This window comes from Heteronotia binoei, chromosome 13, assembly GCF_032191835.1.
Source record: "Heteronotia binoei isolate CCM8104 ecotype False Entrance Well chromosome 13, APGP_CSIRO_Hbin_v1, whole genome shotgun sequence".
Classification (NCBI taxonomy): Eukaryota; Metazoa; Chordata; class Lepidosauria; order Squamata; family Gekkonidae; genus Heteronotia; species Heteronotia binoei.
The window spans coordinates 59410327-59427643 of NC_083235.1; the positions used below are offsets into that span (position 1 = coordinate 59410327).

Genomic DNA, 17317 nt, shown 5'->3' on the forward strand with positions numbered 1-17317 from the left:
ACCCCTTTGGGGGATGAAACCTGGACCACATTTTGGAAGAGGTTATAGGACAACCTGTTCAGAAATAAGTTACAGCAAGTAGAAAAACTGCTACTGTGGATGCCATTGAAGAATTTCACACCAACCTGATTGCCCGGTTATTTAAGTCTACTAGTGTTAATAGTATACCGTGAAGGGATGTGCTAGAAAGAAAGCCTTGAGTGGCTTTCAGAACATGGCTTTTTTTTTAGTAGGAACGCAGTTTTGGCTGGCTTGGCATCAGGGGGGTATGGCCTAATATGCAAATGAGTTCCTGCTAGGCTTTTTCTACAAAAAAGCCCTGTTTCAAAATAACACTTTTTCTTTCCTGTGGAAGTGATTCACATGAACATTAATTAAAGATGGAGGAGTCAGCAAATAAGGTAGCATTAAGTTTCAAGTATTTATTAACAAACATTTGAAAGTTGCATTATTAAAACCAAACAAAAGATCATCAGTAGCCACAGAAAAATCTCAAAATAAAATGGAGCAAAAAAAGTGTTTCAAGCTTTACACCTACATTGTACGTTGCACACATGATTAGATAGGTCAGGATGGAGGATCAAATTAGTTTCAAGTTGTCCCTTAGTCTTCTGGGAAGAAGAAGGGGAGGGGAGACAAGACGGTGATTGAACACTTTCCAGTCTGATCATATGAACATATGAAGCTGCCTTATACTGAATCAGACCCTTGGTCCATCAAAGTCAGTATTGTCTTCTCAGACTGGCAGCGGCTCTCCAGGGTCTCAAGCTGAGGTTTTTCACACCTGTTTGCCTGGACCCTTTTTTAGTGGAGATGCCGGGGATTGAACCTGGGACCTTCTGCTTCCCAAGCAGATGCTCTACCACTGATCAAGCTCCAGTTTGCCGTGGTGTCCAAATGCAGGCAGCTCAGCCAGTTGAATCCTGTCTCCCTCGACAACCTGAGGTGCCCGCATTCAGATATCACAGCAAACTGGCGTTTAATCTAACTGGGAAAGTGTTCAGTAAGCTCTGCCTGCTTGAGGTGTGTCTGTGAGGAGAGGAAACAGAGCAAACAAGCTGTGATCATGCCCAGAGTCAACAAACCACCTTCTAAAAAGTATGTGTTACAAACATAGGCCTGACCTGGGTGGCCCAGGCTAGCCTGGTCTTGTCAGATATCAGACGCTCAGCAGGGTCAGCCCTGATTAGTTTTTGAATGGGAAACCACCAAGGAAATCCAGGGTTGCTACACAGAAGCAGGCAATGGCAAAGCACCCCTGAATCTCTCTTGCTTTTGAAAACCTACAGGATCACTTTATGTTAGCTGTGATTTGAAGGCGCTTTCCACCATCATGAATGCAGCCCTGCTGTCTGTTTTTGGTGTGTGCATTCAGTATAAACCAAATTGAATAAAGACCCAACAAATATCAGTATTTTTCAGGTATTTATTCAGCCAAATGCAGATCAGACCATCTGATTTAGCTACCAATATAGCTGGCCCAAATAAAAGTCAATACTACTTGGCTTTTATTTGGGCCAGCTATAGTGCTGAGTGGTGCTGCCACCTCTGCAGAGGTGCAGCTTGGAGAAGGCATTTTAAATGCCTTCCCTTCACTTGTGGAGGCATGCTGCCTAGGTGGTGCAACTCCAGAGAGTGAAGGGAAGGCATTTTAAAATGCTGAATAAAATCAGGTGTCCTGAGTATTTACCTGAATCCCAGTAACGATTTTACCTGATGTTCCTGAATCTCAGTAATGATATTATGATTTGGGAATATCAGGAAATACCGGTAATTTTCAGGTCCAATGGACCCAAATCTGAAAACAGATTTTTTTTTTTTGTGCACACCTAGTTTGTTTTCTAGAACTGTAGTTCTGATAACTGAAAAACAGAATCAGTTGGTGATCTTTGGTGACATAGGAAATTTATCTTCTTGCTATGAAGGGAACTAGTGAGGCTTGGTTATTTTTATTCTTAAATTCCAGGTGGGTAGTTAATGGATGTTTCAAATGTAGGGAGAAATCCTGAGTATGTCCACTGAAAAGGAAATCCCATTTTATTGAAGGATGTCCCATTTTATTCAATGAAACTGACTCCTATGAATGTGCTTCTGGGATCACAGCCATAGCCTCCTGCTTTTTCTCATAGGGCAATGTGTTTGGTTCATTGAGTCTAACTCTTGTTTTGTTCTCTGGCACTGCATATTCCTGTGTTGGTGTGATACTTGTAGTACTAAGTCATTTATTCTCTCCACAGGGACCCTGGTTTTGCTGTCTCTAGCTTTCCTTACTTCTCTCTTCTACTACATTCCCAAGGCTGCTCTGGCAGCTGTCATCATTTGCGCCGTGGCTCCTATGTTTGACGCTAGGATCTTCCGTACATTGTGGCAGGTTAAAAGTATGTGCATGGATTTCCTGTTCCTTCCAGATTTCAAAAGCTAGGGGTTCTTGAAATGCTTCTTTAAGAAATTTATTAGAATTCTTTGAAACACTATTTTTGGTTGAAATGGGGATAGCAGGAAAGCTGGTTATTCAAAGTGGGGTGAAGTGCAGAATGCGAAAGTTGCTCCTCCCTCTCTGCCTACTTGTTGGATCTCATAGACCTTTTTCAAACTGCTGTTGTATTCCATTTTAGTAACTGGTTGCTAATAGATTTCCCCCCTGTAATTTCAGACAGACTTGCTGTAATAACCAACTGCTAGTGGAATTTATATACCTGTTCATACAAACCTGCTTGCATTGGATAAGCAAAGTGTGGTTGAGCTGATTTTGAGGGAAAATGATTTTTCCCCATTTTCCATCCTATATGCGCCCCCTTGCCCAGATCGCCCGGGGACATGGGCTGGGTTGTCACCAGTATGCTGATGACACCCAGCTGTATCTATTGATTGGAGGCCGGGCCGCCGACGCCCCTGTAGATCTGGACCGGGCATTGCAAGCCGTTGCTGATTGGATCAAGCTGAGTGGGTTGAAATTGAATCCAGCGAAGACAGAGGTCCTTTGCCTAGGCCGCAGCGCCCCGGAAGGAGGGATTCCCCTTCCAGCTTTTGACGGGACGCCACTGGTACCAGTGCGTGAAGTCAGGAGCTTGGGAGTGCTACTGGAGTCTTCCTTGACAATGGAGGCCCAGATAGCGGCCACTGCCAAATCCGCCTTTTTTCATCTTAGACGGGCGAGGCAGCTGGCCCCCTTCTTGGAGCGAGGTGACCTGGCAACAGTGATCCATGCGACGGTCACCTCAAGATTGGACTATCGTAATGCCCTCTACATGGGGCTGCCCCTGTACCGAACGCGGAAACTGCAGCTAGTGCAGAACGCAGCAGCCAGGCTACTAGTGGGACTACCTCGGTGGGAACACGTGCGGCCTAGGCTGCAGGAACTGCACTGGCTGCCAATTGTATACCAGGTTCGTTACAAGGTGCTGGTTATGACCTATAAAGCCTACCTCAGGGACCGCCTCTCTCCATATGTTCCCCAGAGAGCACTGTGTTCCAGCTCACAAAATCTTTTGGAAATCCCTGGGCCTAAGGAGGCCAAACTTAAAACAACTAGGGAGCTGGCCTTCTCTATAAAAGCGCCCCAATGGTGGAATCAGCTGCCAGAGAAGGTGCAGGCCCTGCGGGATCTCAACCAGTTCCGTAGGGCCTGCAAAACTGCCCTCTTCCAAGAAGTCTTTAAGATGTAACCAGAATGAATATTATACTGCCTGGATAAACAGAGACTGTAGCACCACTGTATTGTTTTAACTTATTCTTAAATTAATTTATATTTTGTATTTATATTGTTGGTTGATTTTTATCTGTTATTGTTATACCATGATACTGTATCATGCTCTGTAAGCCGCCCTGAGCCTGCCTCGGCGGGGAGGACGGGGTATAAATAAAAACTACTTCTTCTTCTTCTTCTTCTTCTTCTTCTTCTTCTTCTTCTTCTTCTTCTTCTTCTTCTTCTTCTTCTTCTTCTTCTTCTTCTTCTTCTTCTTCTTCTTCTTCTTCTTCTTCTTCTTCTTCTTCTTATTATTATTATTATTATTATTATTATTATTATTATTATTATTATTATTATTATCCTGTCGTTGTGCTTTCTACAATGCCACTTCCCACTCCCACCCTTTTTCACTGCACAGTCATCTTTGGACTTTTAAAAAACTGTTCTAAGGTGAGTGCTGTAGTGCTAAACCATGACAGTACTGAGTGTTATACTAGTTTAGCACCATAGTGCAGGGGTGGCCAAAAGTAGCTCTCCAGAAGTTTTTTGCCTACAATTCCCAACAGCCTCAGCCATCAGCCATGCTGGCTGGGGCTGATGGGAGTTGTAGGCAAAAAACATCTGGAGAGCTACCATTGACCACCCCTGTTATAGTGCTCACTTTAGAACAATTTTTTTTTAAGTCCGAGGAAGATCACATGGGGGGTGAGTGGCAGGTGAGTGGCACTGTTTGAAACTATCATAGCACTTCAGAGATGACTCATTAGTGGAAGGAAATTCACTGTATGAAATCCTTGTCCCTGTATTGCTTTACTCAAAATCGGGTCAATAACAAATAACACCTGGTTTAGAAAAGTAATGTGAAAAGGGCCACACTTCATGTAACAAGAGGAGAGACCTTGTCTTTCTTTCCATCTCTTCAAATCCCAGGTCAGCAAAGTGCTGTACCTATGGCACAAAATTTTCACCATCCATGCAACAAATTTAGGTCATTGTAGGAAAGCTAAAATTTACAGCTAATATTTAGACTTTGCAGTACTCAGAACTTCTTTTTTTGCCATACTGTTTGGAACTCATGGCTATTATTTTAAAAACCATTATGTGAGCATCTTCACTCATCTATGCAATTTTTCTGGACCTTCATCTATGAAGGTGAGTTGACTGGAACTGAGGATTCTGTTCGATGTGAAATCTTGTTTGCCACATTTCATATTTGTACACAAAGACACTCTCTTCTATACAATTTGTCCATGAAAAATTTTCCTTCCTTAGTTATATGCATTTGTTAATTAATTTACTTCATCTATGGCATGCATGGCTCGGTCCAACAAAGTGGCATTTTTGACAGATCCAGCCCTCGTAACAAATTAATTCAGCACCTCTAGTTTATGGTATGCATGGTCTGGCCCAACAAAGTGGCATTTATGTCATATCTGGCCACCAAAAGAAGAGAGTTTAACATCTCTGATTTAAAGAATACTGGCATTTGGTGGACAAAAGGGAGATTTACCATAGGAGGCTTTCTGCCACTAAAATGCTGATCCCTTTATATGTTAAATACTGTAATTTTGTTGGATCTATCACTGGAAGCCGCCCTGAGCCACTTGTGGGAAGGGCGGGATATAAATCCCAAATAAATAAATAAAAATAAATAAATTTAAAAAAATGCTGTATTCACTAAAACAAGGCCTAACTGCTTATGTTTGCTTTGGGGAATACTGTCAGCTTTTTACTAGCAGAAAAGCACCCTTGGAAGGTGTTTTTGATCCATATGATACTGGAATATAATACAGGTTTCCACCTGGGTTCTCCACTCCTTTGACTGTTGTAGCCCAAGGCCTTTTTTCCACTTGATCTTAATAAAACTAACAATATAGAATTTGTTAGCCTTGGTGTTGACAATCCATAATGTGTCTGTCAAGATTTCTTTTTGTCAACACTTAAAGTATTATTAGAAAACCCAGCTTCAGATTTTGTTGAAACAAACTTTGATGCACAGTTATGACTGAATGTGGAAAATGGCGTTTTGCTGTTTTCATCTTCAGGAGCTTCAGTGGTTTTTGCAATTAAGTCACTGTGTGTGGATTTGTGCACTTTTGTTTTCTATGGCTACACATGGATTCTCTCCTCACAGCTATCAATTTCTGTTTATTTAATTAGCCTCTCTGCTGTTATTTTCACTGGAGCTTCATTGGAATCAGCCATGTGTTGTACAGCAATATTCACCTGGCTGTAAGGGTAAAATTCTCCCTAGGAGTATTTGAATGTTACATACTCCCTACTCATGCTGAGACTACTTATTTATTGGATTTCTTAACCACCCTCCCACGAAGGACTGAGCTCAGGGTGGTGCACAACACAATTATATAAAACATCAATTAAAACAGATTTAAAACAATAAAGAACAGTAGTTTAACTAGAAATGGCATGGAAATCCCAAGAGCACCGTTGCCTCACAGGGAAGGGCAGGGAGGTGGGAGTACATAGATGGAACCTTCGCTGTCCTCAGCTGAATGCCTGGTGGAACATATCTGCCTTACACACCCTGTGGAATTGCAGCTGTTGCTTTATGATATAGTGTGGGCTGCAATGTGGTTAATGGTGTTCCATTGCAAGAGCAAGGGATATTGAGAGAATTTCAGAGCTGGAATATATACATTGTACAATATACAAACATTGGCTTGTTTTGTCCTTTACTTCCTGTTGCCTTTTATAACCTTCATTAATAGTCACCTTAGTACTCTATTTGTCAGGTGCAAACTCTTTGGTAAAATCTTGATAGCGGGCAAAGAAATTTTGTCTCTTTCAGTCTCCCTGTTGTCTGTATTAGCCACTTTGCTGCAAGAAGTGACAAATCCATGACTAGGATTTATGTGTTTATCTCTCTCAGGGCTGGACCTGGTGCCCCTCTGTGTGACATTCTTGCTGTGTTTCTGGAAAATGCAATATGGCATCATGGCAGGTGTGCTGGTCTCAGCTATTCTTCTGCTCTACCCCATTGCCAGGCCACATATAAAGGTTTGTTTGGCTTGAGTCAGAAGCGGATTGAGATTGGGAATTGTCACTGGTAACCAAGATCAAAATAATTCATACCATAGTATTCTCCATTACTGTGTGTGGGTGTGAAAGTTGGACAGTGAAGAAAGCTGACAAGAAGAAAGTTGATTCATCTGAAGTGTGGTGTTGGAGGAGAGTTTTGTAGATACTGAGGAATGCCAGAAAGACAAATATCTGGTTCTAGATCAAATCAAGGCTGAGAGGGACTGACTCTATCGAGGAAAACATGGCCCTTAGTTTGCAAGACCTGAACAAGGCTGTCAATGATAGGATGTTTTGGAAGTCATTAATTTATAGGGTTGCCATAAATTGGAAGTGATGGCATTTAACACATACACACATTCCTGTTTCCTTCCCTCTCAGGCTGGAGTCACAGTGAACTTCAGCAGTGAGCCCACTGTAGAAGAATTCTCACAGCTGTGTAGACACATCTATAGTATTATTTTTTCCCTTGAGGGCAGAGGGATGTTCTTCCATTTTAGAAAAGAAATGGCAGTTTCAAAGCATTGATTGACCATTGTGTAAAACAAATCATGAAGCAACTGCTTCTTCCCTCTCAGATGCAGGCTGTGCACAGCAATGATTGGCTGGCCATTGTGTTAGTCTTGTTAATTAGCCTGCCTACTGGGCCTAGTTTCAAGGTTTAAATAGATCCAGAGGAGTTAGCTGTGTTGGTCTGTTGCTGTAAAAGAGTCCATTAGCACCTTTAAGACCAACAAACTGTATTGTAGCTAGTGTTCCCACTAAACTGAGTTAGTGTGAGCTAGCTCACCATTTTTTAGTCTCCAGCTCACACATTTTTGTCTTAGCTTAGGAAAAAATGGCCTCAGAGCAAGCTAATTTATGCAGTAACTCACTCCTTTAATGCCAGTAGCTCATAAAGTAGAATTTTTGCTCACAAGAATCCGCATCTTAGAGGGAACATTGTTGTAGCATAAGCTTTTGAGAAACACAGCTCTCTTCTTCAGGTGCATGGAGGGTATCTCCATGCATCTGACAAAGAGAGCTGTGGTTCTCAAAGATTTAAATAGACAATGGGGGACTTTTAAAAGAAAAATAAGGCACCAAACAAACATTAGAGTGGACAAACCAGCTGGGCACATGTAAAATAAATAAAGCAGGCAGTTCACCTTGGAGCAAGAGGGGATCAAGAAGATATGTAATGCAAAAGTATTAATAGTAGAATTTCTATTACATGTATGCCTATTTTTGTCATCAAGCCAACTTTCAACTTGGTTGAGATTTTTTGTATAGAGAACTGATACAACAACTTCAGTACAAGGAGCAATAGCATGTGGGCAGCTGCTATGAGAGTCCTCTCAGCCCCACCCACCTCACAGGGTGTCTGTTGTGGGGGAGGAAGATAAAGGAGATTGTGAGCTGCTCTGAGATTCGGAGTGGAGGGTGGGATATAAATCAAATATCTTCTTCTTCTTTGACTTGAAAGAGAACAAGGATGTAAATCACTGGAGAGTAACAAATGTCATCTTATGTTCACACCCAAACCTCCTCCCAACTTCTCCTGCAGGTGTCTGAGCATGAGACAGTACTCTTGCAGCCTTCCAGTGGCCTGTATTTTCCAGCCATTGAGTTCCTGCGTGACACTGTGTACAAACGAGCTCTATCAGGTAAAATGTATAATTAAGCACCCTTGCTATGGGTGCTAGCTGTGAGGAACTGAACTGTTTCCACAGGTAAAAAATCTCTCAATAAAATCTGAGCAAAATGACCAGGCGTCCTTTGCATAAGATATTATTTAACCAGAAACTGTCCCTTGAGGCCAGAAGTGTTAGCCTGGGACGATAAACACCTTTTAAAGAACAGCATATGTTCCTGGTCCCCAGTTCCTTTTTTAAAAATAGATTAGATCCAACCAGCTTTTTTGTTGGTGAAAAAGGAAGAAGGTACCTCTCTGACCACTCAAAAAGATGACACCAAGAATTATGGGACCTGCATGTTCAGAAGTCATGTGGGATGAGCACTTGTAGTAGGGGTGTGAATTAGACTGAGTGGAAGAGCTGACTGGATCCAACCCCATTGTCTCACCAAATCTTGTTACTACATGGATTTTAATTATAAAGTGAGCTTTGTGCAGTCAAGGGTCCTGTGTCTAGACAGGGACTTTGTCTTATGAAGGGAACCCCAAAGGCAGCTCCTGACAACATCAAGTTAGCCACAGAGCCAATCTTGCAGTGCGGCATTTTCATCCCTTCAGGGTTTCATGGAGCCACTAACCTGACATTTTGGCATTGACCCATTGGCAGTATTGCAGATGGAATGGGGAAGCTGTTAATGGGATATATTTTATATGTGATGCAGGGGAATCTTAATACAGTGTCAGTCCTCTACTAAGGAAAAAGATATGTATGGTGCATACCCTTAGATATGCTGTCTTGGTCTTTTCTCTCACAGTAACTTCCACACAGTCTATTGGAATTTCACAGTGGATTGTGGGAAGGACTCTAAGCTGAGAGAAGACAATGCAGCTAATGGGATTGGCTCAGGGTTTGAAATATACCTGTAAGTCTCAGCCAGCCAGAATTATATTAGTTATATTATATATGTAATGTAATATGTAATATGTTATATATGTAATATGTTACATATTATATATGTAAAACTAATATATATAACCAATACTTTGCCTGTATTTGTTCTTTCCTGATCATACTGTTGTCTGCCTTCAGTGTCTCCACTGCGCACTGTCATCCTGGACTGTACTCATGTCACTAGTATGGACTATACAGTGGTTATGGGGCTGTCAGAGCTACTTCAACAATTCCATCGCAGGAGAATCTCTCTGATCTTCGTCAACATGCAGGTGTGTAAGAGCTCTGGCATGGGAGAAAGGTGCACACATTGTGGCTGGATAATTATATGTTTAAACTAATCAGGCAGGCTCACACCCCAGCATCTCTCCTTTCACAAAATAAACATATGTGCAAACTTTTTTTAAATGGTGAAATGATCAAGCTTTCATTTCAGAATACAGATTATCTATTTAAGATACCTGCAGTTACCTTATACACCTAACTCACTACTGTTTGTTTGGTCTGGCTGAAGCTCTCTTGAGTCTCTGATCTCAGGTAGAGGTCTTTGTCAACTATGCTGCCTGAGATACTTCTAACCAGAAATGCAAAGGAGTGAAGCTGAGATCTTAGCCATGAAAATGATGGTCCATTCCTGAACCATTATTTCATTCCATCCATTGAAGGGCTGATTTTGCTTCAGACCTCCTTAATGTTTAGTAACTTATCCAAGTTGTGTGAAAAAGCTTGGAATGTGACTGACTAGTTTCCCCTTGTCTTCCTTTTCCACAGGCTCATGTGCATCAAGTCTTGCTGGCTGCTGATCTGGAAGGATTCTATGTTTCCAGCCTGGAGGATGCAGGTGGGCAAGGCTGGAAGGGTACTGAAGGAAATCACTAAATCACTGTAAGGTTTTGCCCAGGTCCAGTCACGGGTTTAATGATGAGACTAACAGCAAACATTACATGGCAAGCGGTTAACAGTCCAGGTCTTGCCAGACAAGCGTACAATCAAAAGTTACGAGCTATTATAGATGAAGGGGGCGGCTATACACTTTCCCATGCCCGCCAAAAGTCTTTTGAAAGTTCTTTTGGAACATTATACAATTTTTTCTCAGGCTTTTGCAGCCAAGGTCGAATCTTCTCTTCAGTTGGTGCCTATCAGCGTTTCCCAGGGAAATTAGATTAAAACTGTCTCCCTGCAGCCTCTTTCCACTTGGAGCATCCTACATCATACTAACAATCAAGAAAGAAACTTCCCAAGTGTTAGCATGGAACACAAGTTAACACAGTGAAGTTAATATCATATAAAATCCTGAAATAGGTTACATATACTCTGGATTCATTAGTAGGCAATGATAATAATATCAGGGCAGTAAGATCAGCAATACCAACATCAGTTAAAGAACAGCAATCATGAAAGCAAACACTGTCAGGAATTTGTTCCTGACAATCACAGTGATGCTTTTGCAGTGGAATGCTTTTGCAGCAATCATGGCTGCCTCCTGTCTCCATCTTTAATTAGAGCAATCACATATTTGTGGGGAACAGGTTGGATTGGTCTCACAAAAATTAAAATCTATTATACAGGACATATGTTATGTTCCTTTTTATCAGGCATGCTGAAGACAAAGCAGATCTCCAAAGCTACTACTTTCTACAAAGCATTGTGTTGCCATCAGAGTCTGTGTGTGTATCTGTGACTCTGTGTTCCAAGTGCAATACAGTGGGCAGCATTTCATTTAGATCTAAAATTTACAGATCTACATTTGAAATTCATTAGGTAGTTTTGGGCAAACCATTCGTTTTCAGCCATGCCAACTTACAGGGTTTAAAATGAACAAAGATTGCAATTTTTCATCAAGTGATCACACAGAACACACCGACAAATTAGGAGATGAAGGTGAGAAGGGATGAAGTTAGTTTAAATTAGTTATCAGTTGCTTCAAATTGAAATAAAGGTCACCAGATCTACCAGCTGCCTTGTACTTTCTTTAGCAATGACAGATTGGTGTATTCATTTAATCATAAACTCTTGTTATAGATGGTCTGTGAATCTGAGGGATCATCTCTTGCTGAATCATTCTTCTAAACATCCTTTCCCTCCCTCCCTTCTGCAGAGAAGAGTTGTGAAGAGGAGTCACGCAGAGCCAATGAAGCTTTGTTTGATGGCGGCAACAACGTACTGCCAACATCTGGAATCATTCAGTGACAACATGGAGCTATTAATGCCTATGCAAGTTCCCAAACTAAGCATGGAGATGCGGTTCAGATGCCATAGTGATTTGTATTGTTAATTTGTGCACTTTAAGGCATTGTGCTGGAATTCCGAAGCAGCTCAGCAGGTGGGAAAGTTCACTGCGGAGGATGAAGATTTCTTCAAGAAATGAAGATAAAGTTTATTCAAAGACAACCTAATGTTGCAGGTGCAACAGAAGCTGAGGTGCCATTGTTCTGCGATAGCAGTGCCTCCAGTTGGGAAACTTATGGTTTCCTCTTGGTATCTATAATTTATTTCTAAAGTTCATTGCACTCCAGTAACATTGAGCTTTTCCACATTCTCATTTTCCTCGCTTGTGTGTTCCTGTTGCTTGGGAGGGGGAGATATTTCTGTTCTGCATATGTTTTACTCCCTTTAGTGGTCAATTTGGTATTACGTTGTCTTATGTCCAGCATAAAAACCTGTGGTTTAAATGTGCAGGGACACAAATATAAAACAATCTAGTATTGAATTAACCACTAGAGGGAGCAGAACAACAACAACAAAACTGAACCAAGATATGCACAAGAAAAAAGAGAATGTGGAAAGACCATTGTTAAGGGAACACTAATTCAGAAAGGGAATTAAGAGAATAAATGTATTGTTTTTGAAATAATGTAAATAAAGCAGGATGAATAAGAGAAAGAACAACTGTCTAGCTTTGGCATTTTGCTGGGAAAGCTTTTGGTAGTATTGTATACTGACGTTGCATATTTTGTTTGGAGGTCAGCTAAAACCAAGTTACATTTCCCTTTCCAAGTCAATACATCTGCTTCTTTCCATACATTACTTCTGTGCTACTCTGCTATTGTTCACACACTTCTGCCATTGTGCCACACCTATGAAATCTATCCAGATGGAGAGGTATGCAAAAGAGTGTATATGGAAAGCAATATCCCTTGCTTTGTATCGGGCATTTTCAAAATGTGACTGGAAGCACAGAAGTGTATTTGGGAAAGGCATATCCCTTTCTCCCCACTATATAGCCAGCCTTGGAGCAGACCAGCAAAGCTGGATATGGTGCTTACTTCTCAACTGCAGAGGTTACCATTAAAAGAATAATAACATCACCTGCTGTGGCACTAATATTTTCTGTATGGCTGTTGTAGATTTTCTGGGCTGTGTGGCCTTGGTCTTGGCATTGTGAGGCCTGACATTTCACCAACAACTGTGACTGGCATCCTCAGAGGTGTAACCCAGAAAACTGGAGTTCTCTCTAGGTCAAATTGAGAAGTTGGTAGGCATGTAATTTATATCTACTCAGGACAGGCGGGGTAGGGCTGAGTCATTATCTTGTGGGAGCTTCCTGAGCTGTGACATGCTAATAGAGGAGCGTACCTGAGGGGGTTCTTTGGTATATGTATTGGCTATTAAAATTCTACTCTTATCTGTAGTGCTGTTGTAAATTGTAGGGCATGTTGTGTTTTTCAGGACTGGAAGCCATGCCCTATTCATTCTTAAACTTCCTTCCTGTTGAAATTGTGTTTATGTTTCTGGATGTCAATGGTTTCTCTGTATAATCTAACATGGTAATTGGATGTGTCGTCCAGCATTACAGTGTCTTGGAATAAGATACTGTGTCCTGTTTGACTTAGGCTATGTTCAGCCACTGTTTTCAGGTTGGCCAAGTCTGCAGTGTTTTCATGTTCTTTTCTATATGGGTTTCCACATCTGCCTTATTTTCCAGCTCTGCTCTCCTTTGCTCCAGAGTATCACATGTTTCTGCTGTCAAAAACACTATTCTTCAACTTGCATTCCATTCTGTTATTTTTCTGTTGTGAAGAAACTTCCACATTTATACCAGTCCTGGATCTTAGTTCTCTCTCCATTCTAAATAGAATGGAGAGAGAACTAAGATCCAGGACTGGATCAGGTGACTTAAGGGTGGTAGGGAAAGCTCCAGAAGCTGAGGTCATCTTACTACTGGCACTTACACACATCTTTGAAGACTAAAAATAAGGCTGTATATTCTGTCTCCTGGAGTAAAATTTGTAGTAATAATCTCACATCCTTTGTTTTTCTTTTGTTAGTGTGCAGTTCCTCCCTTGCATTCTCCAGCAGTTTCCTTGAAAGAGTTATCTCATGCTAGTTTCCCTGTCAAAGACATACTCTACTTCTAGGGTTTCCAACTGCTTGGAGAAAAATGTCCTGTCCCTTTAATAGACAACAGATAACCTGACCCTAATTCCAGTGAACATAAGAACATAAAAGAAGCCATGTTGGATCAGGCCAATGACCCATCAAGTCCAACAATGTTACACAGCGGCCAAAAAACCCAGGTGCCATCAGAAAGTCTACCAGTGGGGCCAGGACACTAGAAGCCCTCCCACTGTTGCTCCACCCAAGCACCAAGAATACAGAGCATCATTTGCCCCAGACAGAGAATTACTTAGTGCACATATAAAGAAAAATCAAGCGTATGCTGTGCCTGAATTGCACATGTATTCCTTGTCACTTGTGAACATGGCTAGAATCAGCTGATGAGAAGCCCTGATCTCCTGCTTGTGATACTGGAGTGGGGAGCTTTAAAGAACTATCAGACCACAACATGGAAACCTGTACTTGTAGGGTCCTTCCTTACCCTTTTTAGATGGGGACATAGCTGAAGACTTTGACATCCATTTGATAACAGGTGAAAAAAAAATCAGGATTGTAATTCTTTTGAGACAGGTCCCTAAAAGTGACGAACTTTTGTTTGGAAAAAAGCTCTCCAAATTCCTTACTAAACTCACAGACTTTTAATTCTATCACATCCATTGAGCTTAAGTAGCAGAAGTTCACTAGGTGGCATTAGAATTTAAAACAGTGAGCAAGCATTCAAGTTCTCCAGAACTGTTTGTCAGGGTAGAAGTAAAATGGGGAGGGGGTACTCAGGAAATGCTTCAGGCTGTGATCTTATGATTATGGCCACCCTAAAATATCCAATTGCCTCTCTTAAAAACAACAACAACCCTAGCCTGATGATGGATTCCAGACAGCTTTAAAAGTTATACATTGTGTTATGTTATTTGTATTGGTTTTAATACAGGGTATTAACATGACTTGTTTTTGGATTTTGTTTTGGACCAACATGGCTATCTGCAACTAGAATACATGCAACCAGTCTTTGTCTCAATAGAGACACAACCCACAGTTGGAGATGACACAACACTGCAATTGTTCTGTGAGATATGGGAACACCACTAGAAAGGTATTTTTTGCACATTCTGTAAATAAAATTTGCATGGAATAGTCACAATAAGCAGTTAAAAATGATAAGCATTGAGATTTTGTTGAATGGCATTTTTCTGAGAAGGAGGACTTTAGGGCAAATACCAAATTACAAAGGGAGCAGCAGTGGCAGCAATGTGTTTCATGCATAGGAATTCTGCATGAGAAATGAAACTGTACACATTTCCTCTATCTCTGCAAGGACTGCAATAGTCTCTTGTTCTAGAACATTTCAGTCACACGAAATTGGCAGACGCACCGTGTCTCAGAATACCGTAGTTCCACTTAATTCCTCCACACAGCAGCCAGAGCTTCGAACTCTCTGCTGATGCAAGGTTAGTAATCTTAATGTGACAATAATATAAAAAACAAAACAAAAACATTTTTCCAGTTTTGCAGGGATGACTAAACTCCTCACTAGTTCTTCCTATGACACAGTTTAACTAATCCAAGAAATGGAAAACGAAAGTGATTGTGTTCCTGGAAAGCTTTACAGCCTCACCCTGCAGCTGCAGTTTATAGAAGCAGTAGACGTTTTATGAAAACTATTTATAGTATCATTTCTCTCAAGTAGGAATCTTTTTTTTCTCTGTTGGAGCATAACAGAATTAGGAAATTAAATGTTCCGAGGAGGATGCCCTCTGCCACAACGAAGAATTTTTGCTGGCAGCCTCTGGGTGCTATTAAGGGGCATTAATATACCCCACAGTTCTTCCTACTGGGGATCCTTCTTCTGTTCTTCATTTCATCTTCACAACAACTCTGCAAGGCAGGTTAGGCTAAAACTGTTTGTGACTGGTCAAGGTCATCCAGCAGTAGAAATTCAGGCCTCCCAGATGGCTGCCCACCTGGCTCTATCTATCTAAGGCTTTCTTTTGAGCAGGAATGCAGTTCCGGGTGGCTTCGTGCAGGGGGCATGTCCTAATATGCAAATGAGTTCTCACTGGGCTTTTTCTACAAAAAACGCTATGTGAAACTATGCTGATGTCAGGGTGTATGGCTTAATATGCAAATGAGTTCCTGCTGGGCTTATATCTATCACTCATGCTCATGTGGCAATCGCCTTAAGCAGAAGTTACTGTAATATTATTGGACAAAGAATGATTTACACATGCAGGAGAATGAGGTATAGTAAATAAAATGTCAGATGAGGACTTGGGAAACACTGTTTAAAATCCCCACTCTGCCATGGAAGCCCACTGGGGAATGCTGGTCCAGTCAGCCTAGCCTACCTTATAGGTTAGTTGTGAGGATGAAGTAGAGGCGTGGCAAACAATGGTCCCTATTATGAAGAAAATTGTGGTATAGATATTGGAGTGGTGGAATGGACTGCACTATTTCAGATGGCAGATTCATATTTTATAGAACATTCTCCTGTGTTAAAGCAGAAGACTAGCACAGTAAGCAAAATAGTGGAAGTTTTCTTCCTGCTATGCTAGTTTTCTAGTTGCTTTGGGTTTTTTTAATGTGAAAGGATATTTAACTTTGGTTTCCATTACCAAAGCAATTAGTTCCACTATTCTGGATAACTGTAGTAATGACGCACGACTCAGGGTTGAGGATCTCGCACCAGTCTGTCCATGCTGCTTGTGTCTCTGACAGTGGTCGTGGTTTTATTTTATACATTCTTCTACACAATCATTTACTAGCATTATACAGAGCAAAGAAACAGCTGTTTACTTTAGCTGTCTACCCCCGATGTAGATTCCAGGAAGGAGGTGAAAGGGCAGCACATTCTGAGACCCTCAGCATTCTTGCATAGGGCAAAGTACAGTAAGGTTTGAAGCCTCCCTTCTAAGTCTAGAGATGAACTCAGGGCAAGGTTGGTTTGCCAAGCCATTGCGCTTTTCTTCACCTCACTCTTTTTTGTTTTTATTTTTAAAAACTGCCCTCTGAGTCTGGAGATGAAGTCAGATCAAGGTTGGTGTGCCAGACCGTAGACCCTTCCTTCATCTACTGTTTTTAAGGGGTATCAAAACATTCTGACCCCGCCCATCACTCTGGAATTGCTTGTATTAAAGGAGCGTATTGTTCCAGTTGCTTTGCTAATACATATGCATGATTGGCTTGCAAGGTATATTCTTCTCTTGACGGTTTACATATTCTGGTACACAAGACACATAAGGAAGGCAAGCATTGTATAAAGCAACACTGTAAACAAGACACGTAATCAGTCTGAGATAATAATGCCATATCAGAAGAATCACAGGTAGAGTCTAAGGGGACAGTTTCTCTGCTACTGCATGAGGCAGAGAGTTCCACAAGCCAGGATCTTTGAGGCAACACTACAGCAAGGTGACTTAAACAACATACAGAAAGAGATATATTAGCAGGAATATAACTAAAAGTTCAATGACTACAATTACTGGTTACATTAATTGTTGCATTACATTTCCACAAAGGGGCAACTGTACAATGGAATGCCCTAATTGGGTAAAGGTGCATAAGAGATCTGGGATTCATTTAAACATTTATCAAGAGCTGTATCAGTTCCTGGAGCCTTGCAAACAGGAATTAGACTCCTAAGAACATATGTAAATCAGTGTGTTGTGTCAAACAAAGATGTGAAACATTG

General features: G+C 41.2%; 1 protein-coding gene across 1 annotated transcript in view; it reads left to right on the forward strand.

The window, feature by feature from the left end:
- Positions 1–12602, forward strand: part of SLC26A11 (solute carrier family 26 member 11) — a 31086-nt gene extending 18484 nt beyond the window's left edge. Inside the window, exons 11-16 of the mRNA XM_060252032.1 lie at positions 2238–2378; positions 6579–6706; positions 8274–8373; positions 9433–9566; positions 10066–10135; positions 11393–12602. Of these exons, the coding sequence (XP_060108015.1) occupies positions 2238–2378; positions 6579–6706; positions 8274–8373; positions 9433–9566; positions 10066–10135; positions 11393–11484 (665 nt within the window). The 3' untranslated portion in view covers positions 11485–12602. The remainder of the gene's footprint in view (positions 1–2237; positions 2379–6578; positions 6707–8273; positions 8374–9432; positions 9567–10065; positions 10136–11392) is intronic.
- The last annotated feature ends 4715 nt before the right edge of the window (positions 12603–17317 follow it).